Source organism: Seriola aureovittata, chromosome 17, assembly GCF_021018895.1.
Source record: "Seriola aureovittata isolate HTS-2021-v1 ecotype China chromosome 17, ASM2101889v1, whole genome shotgun sequence".
Classification (NCBI taxonomy): Eukaryota; Metazoa; Chordata; class Actinopteri; order Carangiformes; family Carangidae; genus Seriola; species Seriola aureovittata.
Window position 1 is genome coordinate 5,905,674 of NC_079380.1, and position 19,975 is coordinate 5,925,648.

The window sequence follows — 19,975 nt, forward strand, 5'->3', positions numbered from 1 at the left end:
TGAATGTGACAGCCCAATTGTAAATGAAGATGGGCCCCTTTCTACGTTGATGGACGTGGACTCAGGTTTAGTTTGTTTGAAAACTCTGCCCAACATCAAGAATTGTTTAAAATCGTTTGAAAACACACACACACAACATCAAACTCATAATATTAAAGAGTTGATAATAAAAATAGAATAAATTAATTAGACTTTCAGGATTTGCCTTTGAGAGGATAAACGGTCCTCAGGGTCTGCTCATTATTATTTAATCAATCAGTGATTTCAGCCCAGCGTGCGCGCGCGCCGTGCCCTGTCTGGTTTGGAGTGGAGACCCAGACACGCCGCCGCGCGCCTGCTCAGACAGCGGCCTGAATGCCTGGGATGAGCGCGGGACGGCGGTGGTACGCGCGAGAGCTTGGCCGGGCCACGTAGCGGGGCTGAGGACGCACCGGCGCAGGTACCTCCGCAGCCCGCAACTCACATTAACAAATAATCTCCCACATTTTTGCACAAAGAAGACCACTGGCATTTATAAATGCACATCCGCGAATGTAGAGGGGGGGCGAGCGAGAGAAGTGCGCGTGCAACCCTGAATCTGTGCAACTCTGATTGCACGGACGCAAGAGGGAGGTCGCTCTTGACGGAGGTAAGCCAGCAAACCGACAACAAAAATGTTGCCATATAACTTAAATTTATGCACTTACGTGTATGACAAGCATGGCAGCCGCTGGGAGAAGCACACACGGGTCACCGGTAACCAGTGGCCGAAGCTACGGTGAGAAATGTCCGTTAGCGGAGCTAGCAGTGACTTTGTGACAGTGTCGAGTTGAGTGGGTTTGTCAGAAACGTTACAGCAGTCTGGGTTTTGTTAGGAAAGCAGTGCTTTTCATTTTTTGCGCGACAAGAAAGATACGTTGATAACAAAGCGTGACATCGGCTTTTCATCTCGCTTCATGTGAGTCCTATTACTGTCACACTTCCCCATGAAAGTGCAGTATCGAAATTAAGTGTAACGTTAATGCTAAATATCCGACGTTGACGCTAGCTTTAAGCTAACTAGCCCCAATCTGGGCGGTTTTGGGTTAAAAAAAAAAGTGAAAGTCCTATCTGTTGTTAGCTCATGCATGTCAGCAATAGTAGCCTTTGGATGGTATATCTTATGCAAGGTAATATGCTTGTTATTCCGGCTGAGTAGCCTTAACTGCACTAGAATATCTACAGACTGCAGCTTGAGCTAATGTAGCCAAGTTAGCTTGTCATGTGTGTGTGCAGGTTAGTACCTATGGATGCTAGCTAGCTAAGTAGCCTAAGTTGGCCAGGCCTGCACAGTGTTACTGCTGTTCGGTGTACAATGTTGCCTTTTTGTTTTAACCCTTTCTTCGCTTCATATAAACTGCATTGTGAACTCCAACTCCTATACCTGAAAAGATTTCCCCCTGCAAGATGTAGCACTATAAAACCAGAATGTAGCTGCTGCACCATATCTCGTTGTACTCCCCAAAATTATGTATTATGTTGGTTTCGCGCTGTGTAACATCGATTGCCAACAGTGGAAGGCTTGTTGGACCCAGTGCTTCCGTTTTTAATTCAGTCATTTTTCAGTATTGTAATACAACAGGCATAAGCTTTTAAACAAGTCATGTTGAATATTCCCACGTTATCTTTCCATTTTCAGAATGCATATATCACAGTATTAAACATTAGTGGATTCTGTCTCCTGCCAGGCTTTATAGTGTCTCTCCTTGTGTGGTGATGAGAATAAAGAATACTATGGAAAGGGAGAGCTTAAGGTGGCTGAGATTATAACCCTCCCACTCTTCTATCATATCTCAGACCAAAAACACTAGGCACTGCTCTATGACCCGATTATGGGCTTGAGGGCCAAATACCTATGGAGGCATGGAGCACCCCTGCAGTGCACCACACAGTGAGCTGGTTAAGGTCTTATGAGTTTGGACAGAGTGAGGAATGTGAACCCTCACACGGTCCGCTACAAGCTGCAAAAGGGAAAGCTCATTAAAGTCTAGACTTGAGAGGGAGCATGGATTTAAGGAGCACTGCTGCATAATAAGAGGTAAACGTGACACATTTTGACTGCCTCAGATGTCTCATCTGCTTTACTGTCACAGTTCAGCCATAAGCACTTGCGAACACTTGCACCATTTAGTGCTCTTGGTTTAAGTGTTATATAGTGCCTTTGCAGTAACACTTCCACCCTGTGTCATTCAAATTTTAAGCCACAGTAGCATCTATCCGGTATATGACTGGCTTTGTGGCTTACCCTATATGAAATGAGTTTTGGTTTCTCATCACATCTCTGAAACATAATCAAGAAGGGTTTAAATTAGTTATTGTTGAATAAACTTTGGTTTCTGGGCAAGTTTTGCTGAACATGTTATTATTTGGATTCCTGAAATGGAGCTGTCAGAGAGACATTCATTGATGCAGTTTTAGTTTTTTCATCAGTGTGCAGAGTTCATCTTTAAAAGCTATCCAAACTAAAAAGAAAAAAAAGGGCAGTCAAAAATGATCATCATTCCAATAGGTTTGACATCCTGATCTGACAAAGGTGATTGTTTTTGACTTACTACCATTGATATTGAAGTGTGCGCTGTACTTGATTCCCACATCAAAGGGTTGCATTATTTCACTATGAGTGAAACTCTTAAAGTGACTCATCGTTGATAATGATAAGAGAGTGGAAGGATTTTACTCAATATCAGTTACATAACACACTGGGTGTTTGTTTATTTGCACGTGTGTTTTTTGTGACAACTTTCAGCAGTGAATATAGTACTTTTAATTAATTTTATATTGTGTTTGGAAAATTAAATACATTCTTAAAAATCAGCTGTAGTACATCTTTTCAAGTCCATAAATATTTATTTAACAGGCATGAGTTTAAAAGAGAATGAAAGCAGCTGATTGCACTTTTAAGTCAAGTTCAGGCAGTGGGTTCTCATGCAATTTATATTCCTCTGTCATCCAGAAGTAGGATAATCTATTAGGCTTTGTGTCTAAGACAGCCATGTGAGTTGAGTTGCTCTGTCAGTGCAGAGCTTGCCCTCCCCTTGTGGTCTTAATGCTCTCAGAGCTGCTGTCCAATTCTCAGAAAGGATCAGAGTCAGCATGCACAAGAAGACAGGTGTGTCTCGTATGTGTGAGTAGTCAAATTCTGCATAAATGGCTTTCACTTGCAAAACTGGTAGAACAGATTGGTATATGTTTGGTTTTAATATAAACCTAACAAACACAGTACAGTTCAATTTACACATGCCTTCATTCTTGCATGCTTTTTATTAGTCTACCTAAATAAAGTGACAGGAGGAACAAGACAATCAATTTTAGGATTTACCAACACAGATTATAGCAGTTAATTTGAATCAGTTTGACCAGAATTTAAATTCAGATTGAATATTGAGATACACAGTGTCTTTAAAAGAGCAGACAGAGCATCTTTAAAAAATGGATCAATGAACAAAGTTGAAACAATGATAAAAATGTAAAATACTTGTAAATCTCCTTTTTTTGATTTCAACAATAGATCTGTCTGCTTTGGAATTATTCTGGTTTTATTACAGATTATTCTGAGCAAGTGCAGCTTCTGTTCATTTTGAATTTGAGCTGGAATTGAACTCTAAATAATAAAGAAGTGGTAAGGACTGTAATAAATGTAAGAGAAAGAGAATTATTTTTGTGGCTCAATTGTGAAAAATACTCATGATCACAGTTGATGAAATAATCAGGGTTATCATTTTTGCATAGCTCTATGCTCATAGCTATCCCATCCTTTACACACACATTTGCTCCTTTTCCTGGCAATCTGGCAAAGCATGCATGTTAACCATGACTGAAAATCAAAGATTAGAAATAAGTAGTCCTCATGTTTGAATATGAAAGTCTCTCGTGGCAAATTTTTTATTTATTTATTTATTTTGTGCACGGTGCAGCATCAGTTGCTAAAAGAAATAAAGCATAAGATGTTCGTGAAGCCACAAGAGAGGGTGTTTGTCATCTCTAGGAGGGGAAACTTGTTTTTTTGTTTCTTGCTTAGGGAGGTTTTCTAGTGAACCAACCGCCCTGGTGCACACTCATTATGGGGAGTAGGGCGTGAGGTTGTTTGAGGTCTTTCAACTGTAAGCCAGGGACACCCCAACATCTATGTACACCAAGGTCAGGAACCAACAAAGAAAGTAAGTATAAAAGTAAGGAGTCCACAAGAAAATAGATTTGTTTTTAATACTTTCATTTTCATCTTTAACTTGCAAACATGATATTACTGTAGGTTCCAAACTGTGCAGTGCTTATGCTTCATTGAAAGGTTGAAATACAGTTTCCTGTGGTTATATTTGCAATACAAGCTCCTGAGCTGTGGTTACACTATGCTCTCTATAACAGTCAATGGGAGGTATGCGCACATCAGTGTGTGTTGTTTTAAACTAAAGACAATCTCGTTTTTAATCATTGGTTTGCTATCGAGTTTATTGTGAAGGAATAAAAATTCAGATGATGTACAGTGATTGCATCTATGTTTACATATAGTCCATTGCAATTGATATTGAGCTATTAACAAGCTTTTCAAGTTTTTTTGCTCTGAGGATCATAAAATCTTTTATCTGATCATCTTGAATAAAATATTTTACATCTTTTCCACAGTGGGGAAAAGTTGTGCCTTGCATTTCCATTGTTGTAACAATCAGAGTGAGGTGTTTCACTTGTGGTCTGGAAATATTTAGACTGCTGATTTTCTGAAGTTGAATCCTCTCGCATTCATGTGTAAAGGCTGTGGTTTCAACTCCTACTCACAATACTGAAACATTTGTGGGCAAATGTGGTGCTGCTCAGTGCTGAAATCTTGACAATATGGCTGTAGTTTCAGTTCACAGACTCTCTAGTGACAATAGACAGGAGAAGAAAACCTTTTTCTAAACTCGTATATATTTTTACCTGTTTCTCTCTCTTATCTTACAGGTAATGCACTGTAAATGGCTCTTCAAGCAAGACACAGTAGTCCCTATAGCAGTTCCATGTCAGGCATTCAGCTTGTCTTTACCTGCTCTGCAATTTGAAGACACTGGCGCCCTGCAGAGCATCAGTCTTCAGAGAAACTGAATCTGGAACCTGCCTACACCTCACGTAATAACTGGAGTGGAATTTAGCTTCAAATGTTCAGCATCAAAGACAAGGAGCCTTTGATTTTTCCAGTCTGATTTTTAAGCATATGAAACAAAACTTGGAAGAGATTGTATGTCTTTCCAACAGCATTTCCTACCTTGGACAGCATGGATGCTCTCTTTGAATCAGGTTGACTGTCTCTCACCTCATCCCCTCCTTCCTGTCTCCTCAGTAGAAGGAAGGCGGGGGGTTGGTGTGGCATCCCCTGCCCCTCCTTGTAGAATACGCTAGTCTAACCAGGCACCATATCAGTAATTCTTCTCCATTGCCTTGTGGACCTACCAACTCCATCCCTCTATTCCCTCTCCCTCTTCATGAAATCCTGCCAGAGCCTCAAGGAAGAGGTTTCCGTCCCTAGCCTTGGCGGGATGTCACAGGAGGAAGGACGCAGGGCGCCAGTGTCCCAGTCCTATTTTCATTCCCCTAACCCAGATCTGGACCTGACAGGCAAGCTTTACAAGAGGGAGGTTGGTGGCAAGCCTTATTCTGTGTTAGTGGACAATAAAATGGCAGCCAAGACATCCATGGGAGATCAGAACATTGGTCAGTTGCCCACACAACATGTGACTCCACAGCAACATCAGCAGTATTTCAGAGAGGGAGGAACAGGAAAGGAGGTGGGGATGCAGGGGTCCCAGGCTGGAAACAATGGCACCTCTGACGAAACTGAAGATGATGATGAAGATGAGGAAGAAGAGGATGAGGATGGTGAAGAGGAGGGTTTCAAGCGTGAGCAGATCATTGTTGAGGTTAACCTGAACAACCAAACTCTTCATGTATCCAAGGGTGACAACAAAACTGGAACCACAGCAGATGACTCTGAGAGAGCTGGCAGCGATGAGGAGGAGGAAGAAGAGGAGGAGGAGGAGGAGGAGGAGGATAGCCCTGATGAAGAAGAGGAGGAAGACGACGAAGATGAGATTGAAAGCCGAAGAACGAGGTCAAAGAGGGCCCGTCAGGGTGCCAGTAGCTCAACAGCCCCCAGCCAGCCGCGGAGGAAAAGCCTCAGAACAGCTCTGAGCACTTCCACTGCTGGAATGACCACCAGGGGGAGACGGAAGCGAATTGAGCCTCCAAAGAGCATGCGCAGATCAGCCAGGTCAGCCCCATCGTCTGCTGGTTCCACGACCACAAATACAGGAGGGAAAGCAGAGGTGGAGGAGAAGGAGATGCTGGCATGTGAAAAGTGCCCTCGAGTGTTCAACACACGCTGGTACCTGGAGAAGCACATGAATGTTACACACAGGCGAATGCAGATTTGTGACAAGTGTGGCAAAAAGTTTGTCCTGGAGAGTGAGCTGGCGTTACACCAGCAGACTGACTGTGAGAAGAACATCCAGGTAAAGCAAACCCCTCCTGTCTCATACCATACCTCTGTAATTCCTCTAGCAAATGTTATTCTTAATGGAAGGGCAGCGTGTTTTCAGGGTTTACCATAGTGTTAGATACTAAGTTTTAAGATGTAGATAAATTTAGCACCTACTATGTAGATTTATTGGTTGTTTTCATGCATTAACCTGATGTTTAAGTGGACTATTTTGTCCACACATGCAGAGTACAGTCAACATTTGAAACATTGCTGTTGTAATTCCTGTTACACATAGTGTGAGGTAGTTAGTTTTGTTTTGTCTCTCGGCAGTTAAATGCCCACACCCTCTGAAACTGCAAACATCTAGAAAGATGTTTTCTCATATGAACTCCAGACAATGTCCAGAGGATCAGGTGTGGACATTGTCCAGAGTTGCCCTTTCACTCATGTAGCACACAGCAGGTGTGCGACCATGTCAGACGCGTTCTCACCTACTGAAAATACTCCATCTGGTTTAGGCGATGCCTGGGTAGAGCGTGCAGAAGGCAGGTTAGAAATGACATCATCATATCTACTCGCTCGCTGTTATTCTCTGGACAATGACCGGTTTTATACACACATCAGCTCAATCGGACATTACACAGACTTTGTATTTGGGAGCTGGCGGGGTAAAATCTGTTTCATGACTGATTCGGACATTTGCATTCTGACATTCAGCTCCTCTGGGTAATGTCCGGATAAGTTCAGGGTTGCATGTGTGAAAGCACTAGAAAAGTCATCAGCTGCCATTGAAGACATTTCTGAAATGTAGCTCCAATATGGTTTCACTTCTCTAAAACTGAAAAAGTTGATTTGGCATATTAATACTCAAGGGTACTGTGTTTTGAATTGCTTAATTTAGCCCTCTGTTTTGCTAGGTTTGATTTGCATCCTTAGTTACTTTGTGATGACAATATTGTCAGCTTACCTCAGCTGGCTAAAGTAGTTGAAACTGTGAAGCTCTGAAGATACAAGTTTTTTAATGATTAGTTGATTTTTATAAGGGAAATATTTACTGATGCAGAACCTGATAATACACAGGGTTAGGGTTATTCTGCCTTGTAGGCAACACACAAATGAAATGCTTCGTGCATGTAATCTTCAGTGAAGTCTTGTCAAGCAAATCAAATGCATTGACACACAGACTTGCAAATATGACATTAATGCAGTGTCCATAATAACCAACTGCATAGCTGTTCATCCATTTCAACTGTAATGCACCAAAACATATATAATATATAATAATTATATAAATAATTATTTGAATAGAGATCACTTGTATTGAATCAAAGTGTTAAAAGTGACTGTCAACTGGTTTGTCAATTTCGTGGTCAAAATAATATTAAGATAAAAGTAAAACCAAACAGAAAACCAATTAAGAACAGTTTAAATCTGTGTTAAATAGGTTGACTTCATCAACTAAACGTCTCAGTGATAAACGTACTAGTGAGGCTCCCAACAGGCCTGTGGCAGCTGTGGCTCTTCAGGGTTCATAGCTGAGATGAAGGACGATGTGCACACAACTGTTTCCCCTGGTGCTTCACCAGTTTTATGGAAGAGGAAAAGAGAGACACTGTTGGAGAAAAATCATATGATATCTTGGCCAACGTTTGCTGCAAGGCAAGTAGGAGATTCTAAAATTTGAAGAAGTCTCTTTGATCTGATGAGACCACAATGAAGTTACTATTTTTCAATCACCACACTGATTCCTGAATTGATATTTTTATTATTCGCACTGGGCTAGTAGCAACAGCGCAGGAGCTAGCTGGTTTGCCTGGTAGCATCAGCATGTGAACTAGAGAGTTGTTTGTTGGAATGGCAGCCATAGGTCGCTGGTTTCCCTCTCAGTAAATAAATTGTCATGTTTAACTGTGCAGCTGGCTGGTAAGAGTTTAACTTCGCTAACTGCTAACTGTTGTTTTCCGAACATATGTTGACTGGAAGCTTCAGCTGGAGGCTTCCACTTTGATTCATTTCATTATAACAGTACTTCATTTAACTTCATTTAACTTACCTATAATACTACTTTATCTAATTTTATTGTAATAGTAGTTTATCTAACTTAATTATAACAGTTCTTAACTAACAGGTAGAAGACTAATTTATTTGTCTATTGTCTACTGACCTCTTAAGTGGTTTTCATGTTGACAAATTTTTCATTAGCATGGCTTTAAGACAGAGCCAAGGGGTTTATAGCTACAATGCTTCTGCTGAAATAAAACTTAGACTCACTGACATGTGATTTGCATTGTTTTGACTCCTGATATACATAAGCTGAGTCTGAGCTCAATCACTTTTCAAAAAGAGAATAAGAATCCGCGAGTCAATCAGCAGCTGAGGATAGACAAGAAATCCACTGTAGACCAGACCATCTCATTTTGCTGGGGCCTTCATGGTTTTCGGAGGCCACATCTTCATAGACCTTATCCTCTGAAGGATGTGACCCCGGAATTGGGACACAGCTATATTCTCTAGAAGTGTATTGTCTAGTGTTTAAGTGAACAAAAATAAAAAATAAAAACTTCAATCATAATACTTCTAGAATGGTGATACTTAAAAATCACAATACATATATAATCAGCTTACAAGTGTGATGGAATCAAATTGGGAGATGAGCACATTGTCACAGCCTTATCAAAAAAATGTGATAAATGTGACTAAATTCATGTACTTAATAAATAACTGTAGGCCTTATTGTCCCTGCCTCATTCTGTGATCAGTATGGCTGTGGAAAATGTATCAAAGGGCATTTTTTGTAGTATTAAAGTTCTGTAATTTAATCTAGAATCACAGCAACAACCAAATTTGCATTGATTAAATCTTTATATTTAGTTTTTGTTTCTTTTCCTACCAGCATCTATGCTGCCTGCTCTTATTGACTGTCATCAGAGGATATCCAGGGATTTCAGAAAATTAAATCCATGCTGGATTTATCCAGGAGAGGGAGCTGGAGTACCAGGAAACTATTTAAGCAAATGGGAACCAACTAAAGAACCCTAAGGTTTAGTTTATCATGATGCCTATTAGCAACAATAAACTTAGTCTTTCTTTCTGCTTTTATGTGTTCTTCAGTGTGTCTCCTGCAACAAGTCTTTCAAGAAGCTGTGGTCACTGCATGAGCACATCAAGATTGTGCATGGCTATGCAGAAAAGAAGTTCTCATGTGAAATCTGTGAGAAAAAATTCTACACTATGGCTCACGTCCGTAAACACATGGTTGGTAAGTGATAGCCTTTTTTTACGGTTCCTATTGTGCTTCACCACCTTAATATCCCATACTACAACTATGAGCCACCACACAGCTTAATGAACCACAAAAAAGTTTTATATTAATATTTTTCATCCTGTATTTTGTGACTTTACATTTACCATCATCTCCTTTTTAAATGTGCTTATGTGGCATCAGATAAATTTTCTATAATTTTATGTGGATAGAGTCAGAGGTTATTGTTCTTCAAGCACAGCCATTTTGAAACCTTGATAAAACCATATCAGGCCTACTCAGTTGTTTCAGTGTTGTTTTCCTCTTTTTTCTCAAACCCAGCTCACACTAAGGACATGCCGTTCACCTGTGAGACATGTGGGAAGTCATTTAAACGCAGCATGTCTTTAAAAGTTCACTCACTCCAGCATTCTGGAGAGAAACCCTTCCGTTGTGAGGTAAGATGCACACACTGTGGTCTGGTTCAGACATGACATCCTGTGTTTAGAGAAATCAAGATTGGGCTGAGCTCTGATGGAGACTGATTTCAGTTTGCAGCAGGCTTCAAAATGTGACATAACTGCATCTAGAGTGACCATCTGATTGTATCTGTTAAAACTAAGGCTAGTGCCCCACAGCCAAAATACAGATTTGTACTAGGCCATACAGCTGGAGAACATGATTACCTCACCTTAGATGTGGACTACAAACGTTCTTTCTGAGACAAAACGGCTAAAACAGCAATTGGGAGGTTTGTTGTACTGTTTGCAAATTGTCCTTCAGTGTGTGCACGGATGCATTTGTGTCACACTCTGCTACACAGTTTAAATATAGTACATAACATCCCTGGCTTAAGTCAGATACAGACTGTCTTGTATTTGTTTTTATTTTATTATTGCAAGTAATAATAATATTAATGATAATGAACTTGATTTGTATAGCACCTTTCACACAATAAATGCAGTACAAAGTGCTTTTAAAACAAATTACATCCAGGGCACCAAGTACATCACATGAAAAGACATGCACTTAACATTAAAACATTAATATAAAATGAGATGGAATAATAATGAAACAATAACATGATAAAATAAATGAAAAATTAAAATAAAGTTAAAAATTGATTACATAGAATGCATAAAATCGGTAACACACCAGTAGTTATAACGGCATTCAAAAGAAGTGCTGAGCAGTACAGAGGTACATAGCAAGGTGCCAAATTTCAAAGCTACTTAAATTGTACTTCGTGTGTGAATTGGTGCACTAAAGCCCCTTTTCCACTGGTCAAAAATCCCACAAACATCTGGCTTTCCTCTGCAATTGAAAAGGGTTCAATCAGCATTCACACCTGGGTCAAATGACTCTGCAGTAGATGCAGGTATTTATCTGCTCTGATCGGCATTGATGTAAACACAAACCTGGGTGAACATGCTAATTTTCACCCCCCTTTCCTGCTGTAACGTCTTTTAGAGCACAGACAGTGTAGACAGACGCATCACCTTTCCAGCAGTGCTGTTAAACCAGAAGTACCACAGCTACACTGTGCTCAGAGATGAAAGAGTGAACGCAGCCCTGAACGTCACTAGCAGCTCACTCATCCCCCCCTGCATCTTTGTCTATGCTCCTTGCACTTGTGTGTCCTCAGTCCAAACAGAGAGACAAAAACTCGACTGGCAGTGGAAGAAGGGTCAATCGTCTTTTATTAGCGGGTTTGGCCGCATTTAAAAAAAACAAAAAAAAACACTTATACCCACTAATTTTGGTGGAAAGGGGGAATGATAGGAATTCTAGAGCAGAATGCGGCTTGCTTGTCTTTTTGTTCTATCACCCTTTCACATCCTGCTGCTGTTGAAATGTGTGTTTCCTTGTAAAGGTCATTCACATAACATAGAAGACACATGACTCAGCCTTGGACCACAACAGTTCCCAGCCAGACACACTGTTTTCTAAGCAGCCCAAATTCCACGCTTGAATGAGTCTTTCTCCCCACGGTCATGGGTTCATTTACTTGCCTGATCAAAACCCCCTATGTTAGAACCTATATAATGTTTAAATTCTGGAGTGTTGGTAATTATTAGATATTGTTTGTCATAAACACACACACACACCTAAAAGTCACAGTCTTTCTTCCTTGTCCTTTGTAACATATTTATTTTGAACTGAATTCAGTACTCAGCAAGTGATTGGCTGTCTTGAGTGGAGTGACTGAATGTTACAGTTTTGAAGAATTTGCCCTTATGTGCCGTAAAATGAGCCTCAAAGTAGTTTTTACTCATTAGTTTGAGCAGATGTGCCATGTGGTTTGTGAACAACCCAAAATAGTCAGTTTAATTCAGTTGATGTTTTTTGGTGGGGGGGTACAGAGAAGTTTAAGTCAAGCCATGTCAAATATTAGCAAACCACACAAACACGATGTTCACCAATAAACTGGAACATAATATAAATGTAGAACTAAATGTTTTTGGAGCTTTGACTGGCCTCTTTCAAGGATGTTATTCAGTCACATTGTTCATCAAGGTTCCTTTCTGCTCAGCGGAGTTAGTAACAGTTGATAATCATAACCGTATCCTGACTCATTGATTCAGAGGAAGGTGACAGATGGGGGTGCTTTACTCCCACCCGAGGCCTGTCCAACCACTTGAATGGAGCATGTGTGTATGGGTGGAGCTGCTCTAATTAAATGTTTGAAGTCCTCCTACACTACAATTATATGCTTATTAAGGGTGTATGTAATGTATAGACCATCATTTTCCTCAGTGCTCTTACAGAGCAGTGCCATATGGAATCTGCTAGATTTTTTTTCACTACATTTATTTAGCCAGGTTGTTCCATTGAGGTTGTGAATATCTCATTTTAGTTAACACCTGACCAAGAAAGCCTCATAATTCAAATAGTAGTGTTTGTGTGGTCACATGCAGACAAATAATTGCATTCATTAACCTCATTTCTTATGTACACATGTATCCTGGGCTGGGCTTCCTCATATGCAAAATGGTTAAATCCACTTGTTAAGTCTGACTACAACTGAATTGTCTCAATGAAATGCAGATAAAAATCTTCCACACTTTCCTGCCTAACCTGACGATAACAAATAACCTGCTTTCTTTTGTGCATGTTATGTAGTCTATGTATGTACAGTAGTCACATAACAGCTGTGTACACAGTACTGTTAAGATCACATAACATGTATATGTGCACTTTTGAATGCTCAAAGGAAACAGGAATAGACTTAATATTGTTACTCTCTTAAACTGCTAATGGTTGTTTTCAAGTAAGAAGAGTATGTGAAAGATCTTGAGGCTAATTCAAAGTTTTGATTTGTGTGTCTGTGTGAGTGTTTTTGTGTGCATGGCCTGTGCACTGACCTGCTGTGTGCATGTTATCTGAATGCTTCTGTTGTCTCTGCTATAGAACTGTGACGAGCGGTTCCAGTACAAGTACCAGCTGCGCTCTCACATGAGCATTCACATCGGACACAAGCAGTTCATGTGCCAATGGTGTGGCAAAGACTTCAACATGAAACAGTATTTTGATGAGCACATGAAAACACACACAGGTGAGAAGTTTGGCTGTGAGTTGTAAGTCAATCTATATGCTTACATAGACCAATTGTGCCATTGTATTTTGGTCTGTTGTTATTATTCATCCCAAAAACATCATCAGGAACCTTTTTATGAAGTGAGAACCTAACCTGCCTTTTCACTATAGGCATGTACTTTCCACTTTTAAAGCCCTTTTGACTTAATAAGCTTTTCCACAAATCTGGGAACCTTTGCAGGAACTCAACCAGTTTAGCGACTTAAAGCACCTCTGTTTAAATTTAGTTACTGGGCCATAACAAGTTCCTGTTCCAGAGACAGTTGTTTCCAGTGGCCCAGGAGCTATCCAGTAAATAACCAGTCAAAGAATGACACAACTTGTATACAGGATTCATTCAGATTGCAAGCAAACTACTGGTTGTGGCTAGTTTCAATATTATACTTGGGAATGGAATTTCTTGTGATGTTATTGACATTTAAAGTTATACAGCAAACTTTCCAACCAGTCTGACAGGGATTGGGATGACGGAAAGTGAGGGAATAAGGAAAAACTCACAAGAACAGCGTTTTACGAAGTGTGGTTTAAAGTAGCTAAAATCAGAAAAATACTATTTTGGAGAGAGATGTCTCGCCTCTCTGGTGTTCTCAGTCTTCCCTTATATCTTTGCACATCTCCTTTCCAACATCTATTTAAATATCACTCGGTAGAGAAACAGTAAATTACAGTGAACAGCAAGATAACTCTTCTGCAAAAATGCAAAAGCTACGTTTCATAAAGCAATTATTTATTTTTAAACTTTGCTCGATATACACAGTACATCAGATAGAAATAAAGACATGAATGCAAAAAGTGCCTAAAAGACTTGTTACTAATGTAGGTCCTGAGTCTCTGTCAGTTTACGTAAAAACACAACATATTTCTTTGTTGTCAGATGTTTTTTTTTTTTGTTTGTTTTTTTTTTTCTGTTATAAATCTAAATACAGACAGTCTGCAATTCTGAAATGAAAACTAACAAACGAGTGTGTTCCTGAGATCCGTCAGTCAGCCAGCCAGCCAGCTAGTCTCCATGTCCTCTCTAAAAAAGGAAAGACACGGGATGTTGCCAAGATGAACATTATAGTGGTAAGAGCAAAGAGACTGCCCAGTTGTTGTAATGAGAGGGACATTTCACATCAAAGAACAGTCTTGCATATATTGCGGCTCATAATGACTACCCAGACATACTGTATTACATCCCTCTGATTTTCTGTCCCTGCTACTTTGCTATTTCTAAGACCAAACCGTGCAATGAAGCCTGTACGTCCTTCACTGTTTTTCTCAAGCTGTGCCTGTTGTGGGTGGACACACTGCTCTCCATTGGCCCTCAGTTATATTTGTGATGTGTAATTACACTACCCTCTCCTCTGCCTGCCACTGGAAACCAATTTAGCCTCCTGCAGGAGGAGACACACCCAACCATGCCCTGTAATAGGCAGCACACATATTAAACACCCAAAGTTGTGTTCACGGCACCGATTTTTCATGAAATCTTGAGAGTGAGTGTAATGTAACAGTTACAGAAGACTATCACATCAGCTGTCACCTTTTGATATTAGTTGGTTTGGAGGAGCTTCACACATAACATGCCAGAATAAGGCACATAGAGAGCACTTCAGCAGCCTGTTAATAGATGGCTGTGTGGGTGGTAGCAGGCACATTCAGTGGCTCCATGGAGGGAGGTTAATGAGAGTGGCATTCCAACTGAGCTGCTGTTGTTCACTTTCACATCTCCTCTCCTCAAAGTGTGAATGGTAATAGCTTCCTGCGGAGTGGGTGGGTTGACAGCAAAGACTCTCAATTCAAGATGGCAACTTATTAGCATTTTTAAAGTAGAGCTGCTGCTCTCTGTAGAGGAAAAAATGGGGAAAAGTTAACTTTGTCATTTGGAGAGCTTTAATGAGTTGATTATTTTAAATTTTGAAATCATCTCATTTGACAGCAAATGATTTGAGTCGGATGCATCATATTTTCTCTGTAAAGCTTTTTGTGAACGGATACAGTGTCTGTCTCCCTCATATGTTGATATCTCGTTTTCTGAATCTGTGCAGGAGAGAAGCCTTTCATTTGTGAGATCTGTGGAAAGAGCTTCACCAGCCGGCCCAACATGAAGCGCCACCGGCGCACCCACACAGGGGAGAAGCCCTATCCCTGCGAGGTGTGCGGACAGCGCTTCCGCTTCTCCAACATGCTCAAAGCACACAAAGAGAAGTGTTTCCGGGTCACCAGCCCTGTAGTTCTGCAGACCAGCGGCCCACCTGTGCCTGTCCGCATCTTTGCCAACACCTTCTCCTCCTCTTCTTCCACCTCTGGCCCCGGCCCCTCAGCTGCCACCCCGGCCACCACCTCAGCATCCCTGGGCCTCAGCCCGACAGGAGGGCCCATGCCTCCGCGGGGCCCTGTGGGACACACATTCTCCCATGTGCAGCTCCACTCAACCCCTTCTCACCATCATCCCCACCCCCCAACAACCCAACAACACCTCTCAAACACACCCCAACATGCCCCACCTCACCCCCACCACCTGGCCGTGCCCCCAGTCTCTCACCTGCCCCCACCCCCTGCCCTTTTTAAGAGTGAGCCCCTAAACCACTGTGGGCACGAAGACAGCAGCTACCTGCACCACATGGCCCCCCCTGACAAGGGTCCTGGAGCCCCACAGCACCACTGAACTATGCTCCAGCACTGCAGGCCCACACCAAACCACGCCTTGTTCCTCTTCTTCACATAGTCCTGCCTCAGTCTCTCAGTTGCAAGGCCCCTAATACAAGGGTACTCCTCTCAAACAGATATAAATAAGTCAAGCTGAACATGCACACCTGTGTATGTGTGAAAGACTCAGACTGAAACACCCTCAGTGCACACGTTATTTAAGTAAGGAACCTACTTAAAAACCCCGATCAACTGACAAAGATTTTTCATTGTTTAGAATTTTTTTTTCATGAACATTTTCTTGGGAAATCTACAGAAATTATTTCTGTGTGAGTTCTCTCTCTGTACATTGATGGGTGTAAAGTATCTCCTTTTCATCATAAGCTGCTGATGGAATTCATCATATGTATTACCTGGGCTACATGGATCCTAAAAGATCAGTGTGTCATTGAACTTTCGTCTTTATGTCGAGTTGACTTACGGTTGCACATCGGTCCGGACGTTTGCTTTCTGTGCAGGTCCTCCCCATAGCAATACTCAACCTTTCGTCCGCATTGTACTGCAGAGCCTCAGGCCCCACAGGAATGTGTAATGAATGTTGTAACTGGTTCTACCTGAGTCTTTCTCTGTACTAAGGTTGAGGCTTTCTGTCAGAGGGGAAACAGCAGTAGTGCAAGATGCAGTGCCATAGGTTACAGTAAGAAGGGGGGAGGGGGGATTTTTGTAAAGGACATCGGAAAAAAAAGTTTTGTAAATGGTTAGTTGAATCTAGACGTAGTCTGAGATTCATATGGTTAAATGGTGCTTTCCATTCCAGTACATAAAATATTTCTTAATTTTGCTTTTCCATTTTATTTTCAGAAGTGTAATATTACAAATTAACAATGTATTGTGTCATATAGAACATGTCTTGCCGGCCTGGCTTTTCTACAATGGATTTGAGGTTTGACCAGACTATTTTGTGAACAAGAAACTCAATTTATGCAGGACATGCCCTGGGCACACGCAGCCTCACACTTACTCAAGCACACGCAAAAGACAAAGACCATATGGTCACTGATTTACTTACTGTGATCAGTGCAACCTCAGCTTTTCAGTACTGTTGGTCAACAGATGCTTTTAGATAGCAGATGACTGTCAAATACTGCCACTGTGAGGGGCCAGACACATGGCCCCATCAGGATTTACCCCACCTCCCTTCGCTGCTGTTGAAACGATACGGGTTACCATGTTAAAGGTCATTTGACACACAGTATACACACTTGGGACCTTTTTCATCACAGGTCTTAACAGACAATTATGCATATTCCTCTCAGTCTATATTCCACGGTTTGATGTGGGGCGTTTCTGGTTTATTTTTGACTTTTCAACATACTGACACACTTTGATCCACAAAGGCAAAGGCGTCGAAACCTGATGAATGTTGCCTACGCAGAATGATGGCTGCTGAGTCATTCGTGTTTTTTATGTTCTCTGATAATTTGCTCAGTTCTAAGCTAATGAATGGGTCTGTAGTGTAGGTATACTGTTTCTAGCACGTTAGGAAATGTCAGGATAAAATCCAGTGGTCATACAGTTCTGAATACTCGGAATTCTCTGTATAGATAGGCGTAACGTGAAAAAGTCAGCGCAAAAAAGTACATTTGTTAATGTAATAGCCAATGGTGTGAATGTTATTTGTTGAAAAGAAGCAGAAATGGTTGGCAAGTATTTGGCACGAATTTGGGTTGCTTGGTTGTTACCCCTTCACTAAGTATGATGGTGTATTGAGGAGGAACATTGAGCTGTGAGTGTGAGTGTGTGTGCGTGTGTGTGCGCGTGTGTGTGTGCGAGCATGCGTTAGTCTCTACCTGTCTGTCTGTCTGGTTGTCCCCAGTGCTCTTGTACCAAAAGCTGCTTTTACACAGTGTGCCCCAATATATGTGTACTTGGGGATAGCTGACATGGATAATAGCAGTAATTTAACATCTTTCTACCACTCTAATGGTATTCAGTCTGAAGTGGTTCAGCTCAGTAGTTAAGGATGTTCCTTCTTTGATTTGAGACCTGCGATTATCCTGCCATTTCTGTAGGTCTTACTACCGCTGCATTATTTGCTTATCATGCTGTCCCCTCAGTTTCACTGCTGCTCTTCAGCATTTCGCAGTATGGATCTTTGTCTTGTAATTTTTTTTTTTTTTTTTTTTTTTTTTTAAAAAAGCCTTTTTCATTTGTGTGTATTCTCTGCACTTTACTGCTGCGTGGGTGAGGCGCAGGGAAGGGAGGGACTGACAATGCATTGTGGAACAGAGTGCAGTTGTGGCTGCATGGGAAAGGGTGGAGGTGATTACTCTGAGTGGATGTTTTTAGGCAAGGAAAGGAGGAGAATCCTGGATGGAGGCGGTTAGTGTGGAAGGGACCATAGCAAACGAAGGACATTTCTTTAAGTATGTGCTTGAAGTTCATTTCCTGTTGTTTTTTTTTTTTTTTTTTTTTGTTTTTTTAAAAAGAAATGCCCTTTTGCTCCATTATGGACCTCCCTTCAAAGTGAAAGCGATGTTCCTTTTGCTTTGGCAACTTTACACTAGCCCCTCCAAGCTACGTCTGAAATACATTCTTCTGTTATGTTTGTTCATGGAGTCTGTCTCTCTGCCATGTCCTGTTATGTCTTTCAGTTTGCCGAATGATTCTCCTCCTCCTTTCTTTGTTATATAGAATGCACTTTCTACTAAAAATCTTGGCTAGTTAAGAAAAAATAACATTGTATATTCTTTAAAAGATGTTTTAAAAAAAAAATCAATATACTTTTTCCCCTTTGTATTTTTAACCACTTAATGTAGCATTGCGTATTTTATTATTGTATCTGGTACAAAATGTGCAGCTTTATAATGTCCTGGTTTGTCCTTTTTTTTGTATGTTATCTGGAGATTGAGGAGAAGTGAAAAAGTTGGGCCTTTTTTGATAATGTACATTTAACTGACTGCTAACTTTGAGAAGTAAAAATGAGTAGCCATGATTATCACATATTTGTGTGTCTCTCTTTATCTTCAAACACTGCTGGTTCACTGGAAACAAGACAGGTAGTTGAATGTGAAACTGAGAAAAGTAAGGATTGTGCAGAGTGTGTTACTGATAGGTCAACAGGTTCAGTCTCAGGTAAGTTTCACAACAAGCTTTGCTGAAAAGCTTAAATTCCTACGGGCTGTTGCTGCTGCACTGGCTTGACTTGCTTGAGTGTGATTGTTTTACTATTTTAGGGTCACTGGGTTCTTGGCATAACACCTCTGACTGCCACCGGCTGCACGTGACACTGTAGGTCCAGCAACTGACCTGTTTGCTTGTCACTGCTTTTATCTGACAAGTGAAGTTTCAGGTCCTCTTTGCAACCACTTCCTGTTCTTTAGATGTGACAGCAAGACTTTTTAAATAGAGTTCGTGTTTGTTTTTGCAGATCACGTGAGGGTTCCTCACAGTAAGGTTTATAGTAGTCACAGTCTGTGACCGTGACCTTTTGTGACCTCAGCCGGCGATTCTCCAGTTAGGTAAAGTACAGGATAGTGTTGCTTTTTTAGTCTTCTTTCCTGGAGATCTCTTGTTCCAACTCAAACATCTTTATTAACACAGTGTTCCTCCTCTACAGCCACATTAAGACATTTACTGTTGCTTGAATACCTAAAATGTCGTGTGCTCTCTGTCACCATAGGTAGTTTTAGTGGCGCACAAATGAGTCACATAATCCTATAAGGTAGCAGAGCAGGCCGATGGGTAGAGAAAAGTGTTGAGTGACTCACTCATTGAAGGTGAGTGGGTGGTCAGGTACCGAGGCTCACTTCACGCGCAGAGGAGATAATAACACACCATCTGCACCATCTCCATTCCCATTTGGGTTTGAAAATAGTCAGCCACCCCAGCTGTTAGTCATTACGCCTTGCGGTGTAGAGGAGGGAGGACGCCGCGTCTGTCAGCAGGCAGATAAGGAGAGGAGGGCTTCACACCGTGTTTTTCAGGCGTGCGTTCGGTGCTCTGGAAGTTGCTGTGTGGGTCATTAATCGCAGTGTATT

At 41.2% G+C, this 19,975-nt stretch overlaps 1 protein-coding gene across 3 annotated transcripts; it reads left to right on the forward strand.

Annotated features, from left to right (window-relative positions):
• The first annotated feature begins 313 nt into the window (after window positions 1-313).
• On the forward strand, window positions 314-18,940 carry znf652 (zinc finger protein 652). Of its 3 annotated transcripts, none has more exons than XM_056401378.1 (6): window positions 314-439; window positions 4,954-6,497; window positions 9,578-9,725; window positions 10,050-10,165; window positions 13,119-13,263; window positions 15,335-18,940. In XM_056401378.1, exons 2-6 carry the CDS (start codon window positions 5,472-5,474, stop codon window positions 15,952-15,954), a joined length of 2,055 nt encoding a protein of 684 aa, XP_056257353.1. In that variant the 5' UTR covers window positions 314-439; window positions 4,954-5,471; the 3' UTR covers window positions 15,955-18,940. The 3 variants fall into 3 exon arrangements, with proteins under 3 accessions (XP_056257353.1, XP_056257352.1, XP_056257355.1); XM_056401377.1 differs by having other exon boundaries at window positions 339-628; XM_056401380.1 differs by lacking the exon at window positions 314-439 and adding an exon at window positions 642-757.
• The last annotated feature ends 1,035 nt before the right edge of the window (window positions 18,941-19,975 follow it).

Excerpts from the sequence above, each read along its gene's own strand:
- znf652 (XM_056401378.1), top strand. The coding sequence starts at position 5,472 with ATGAAATCCTGCCAGAGCCTCAAGGAAGAGGTTTCCGTCCCTAGCCTT. Across the intron at positions 10,166-13,118 it reads AGAAACCCTTCCGTTGTGAG|AACTGTGACGAGCGGTTCCA; the intron begins GTAAGATGCACA and ends TCTCTGCTATAG. Across the intron at positions 13,264-15,334 it reads GCACATGAAAACACACACAG|GAGAGAAGCCTTTCATTTGT; the intron begins GTGAGAAGTTTG and ends GAATCTGTGCAG.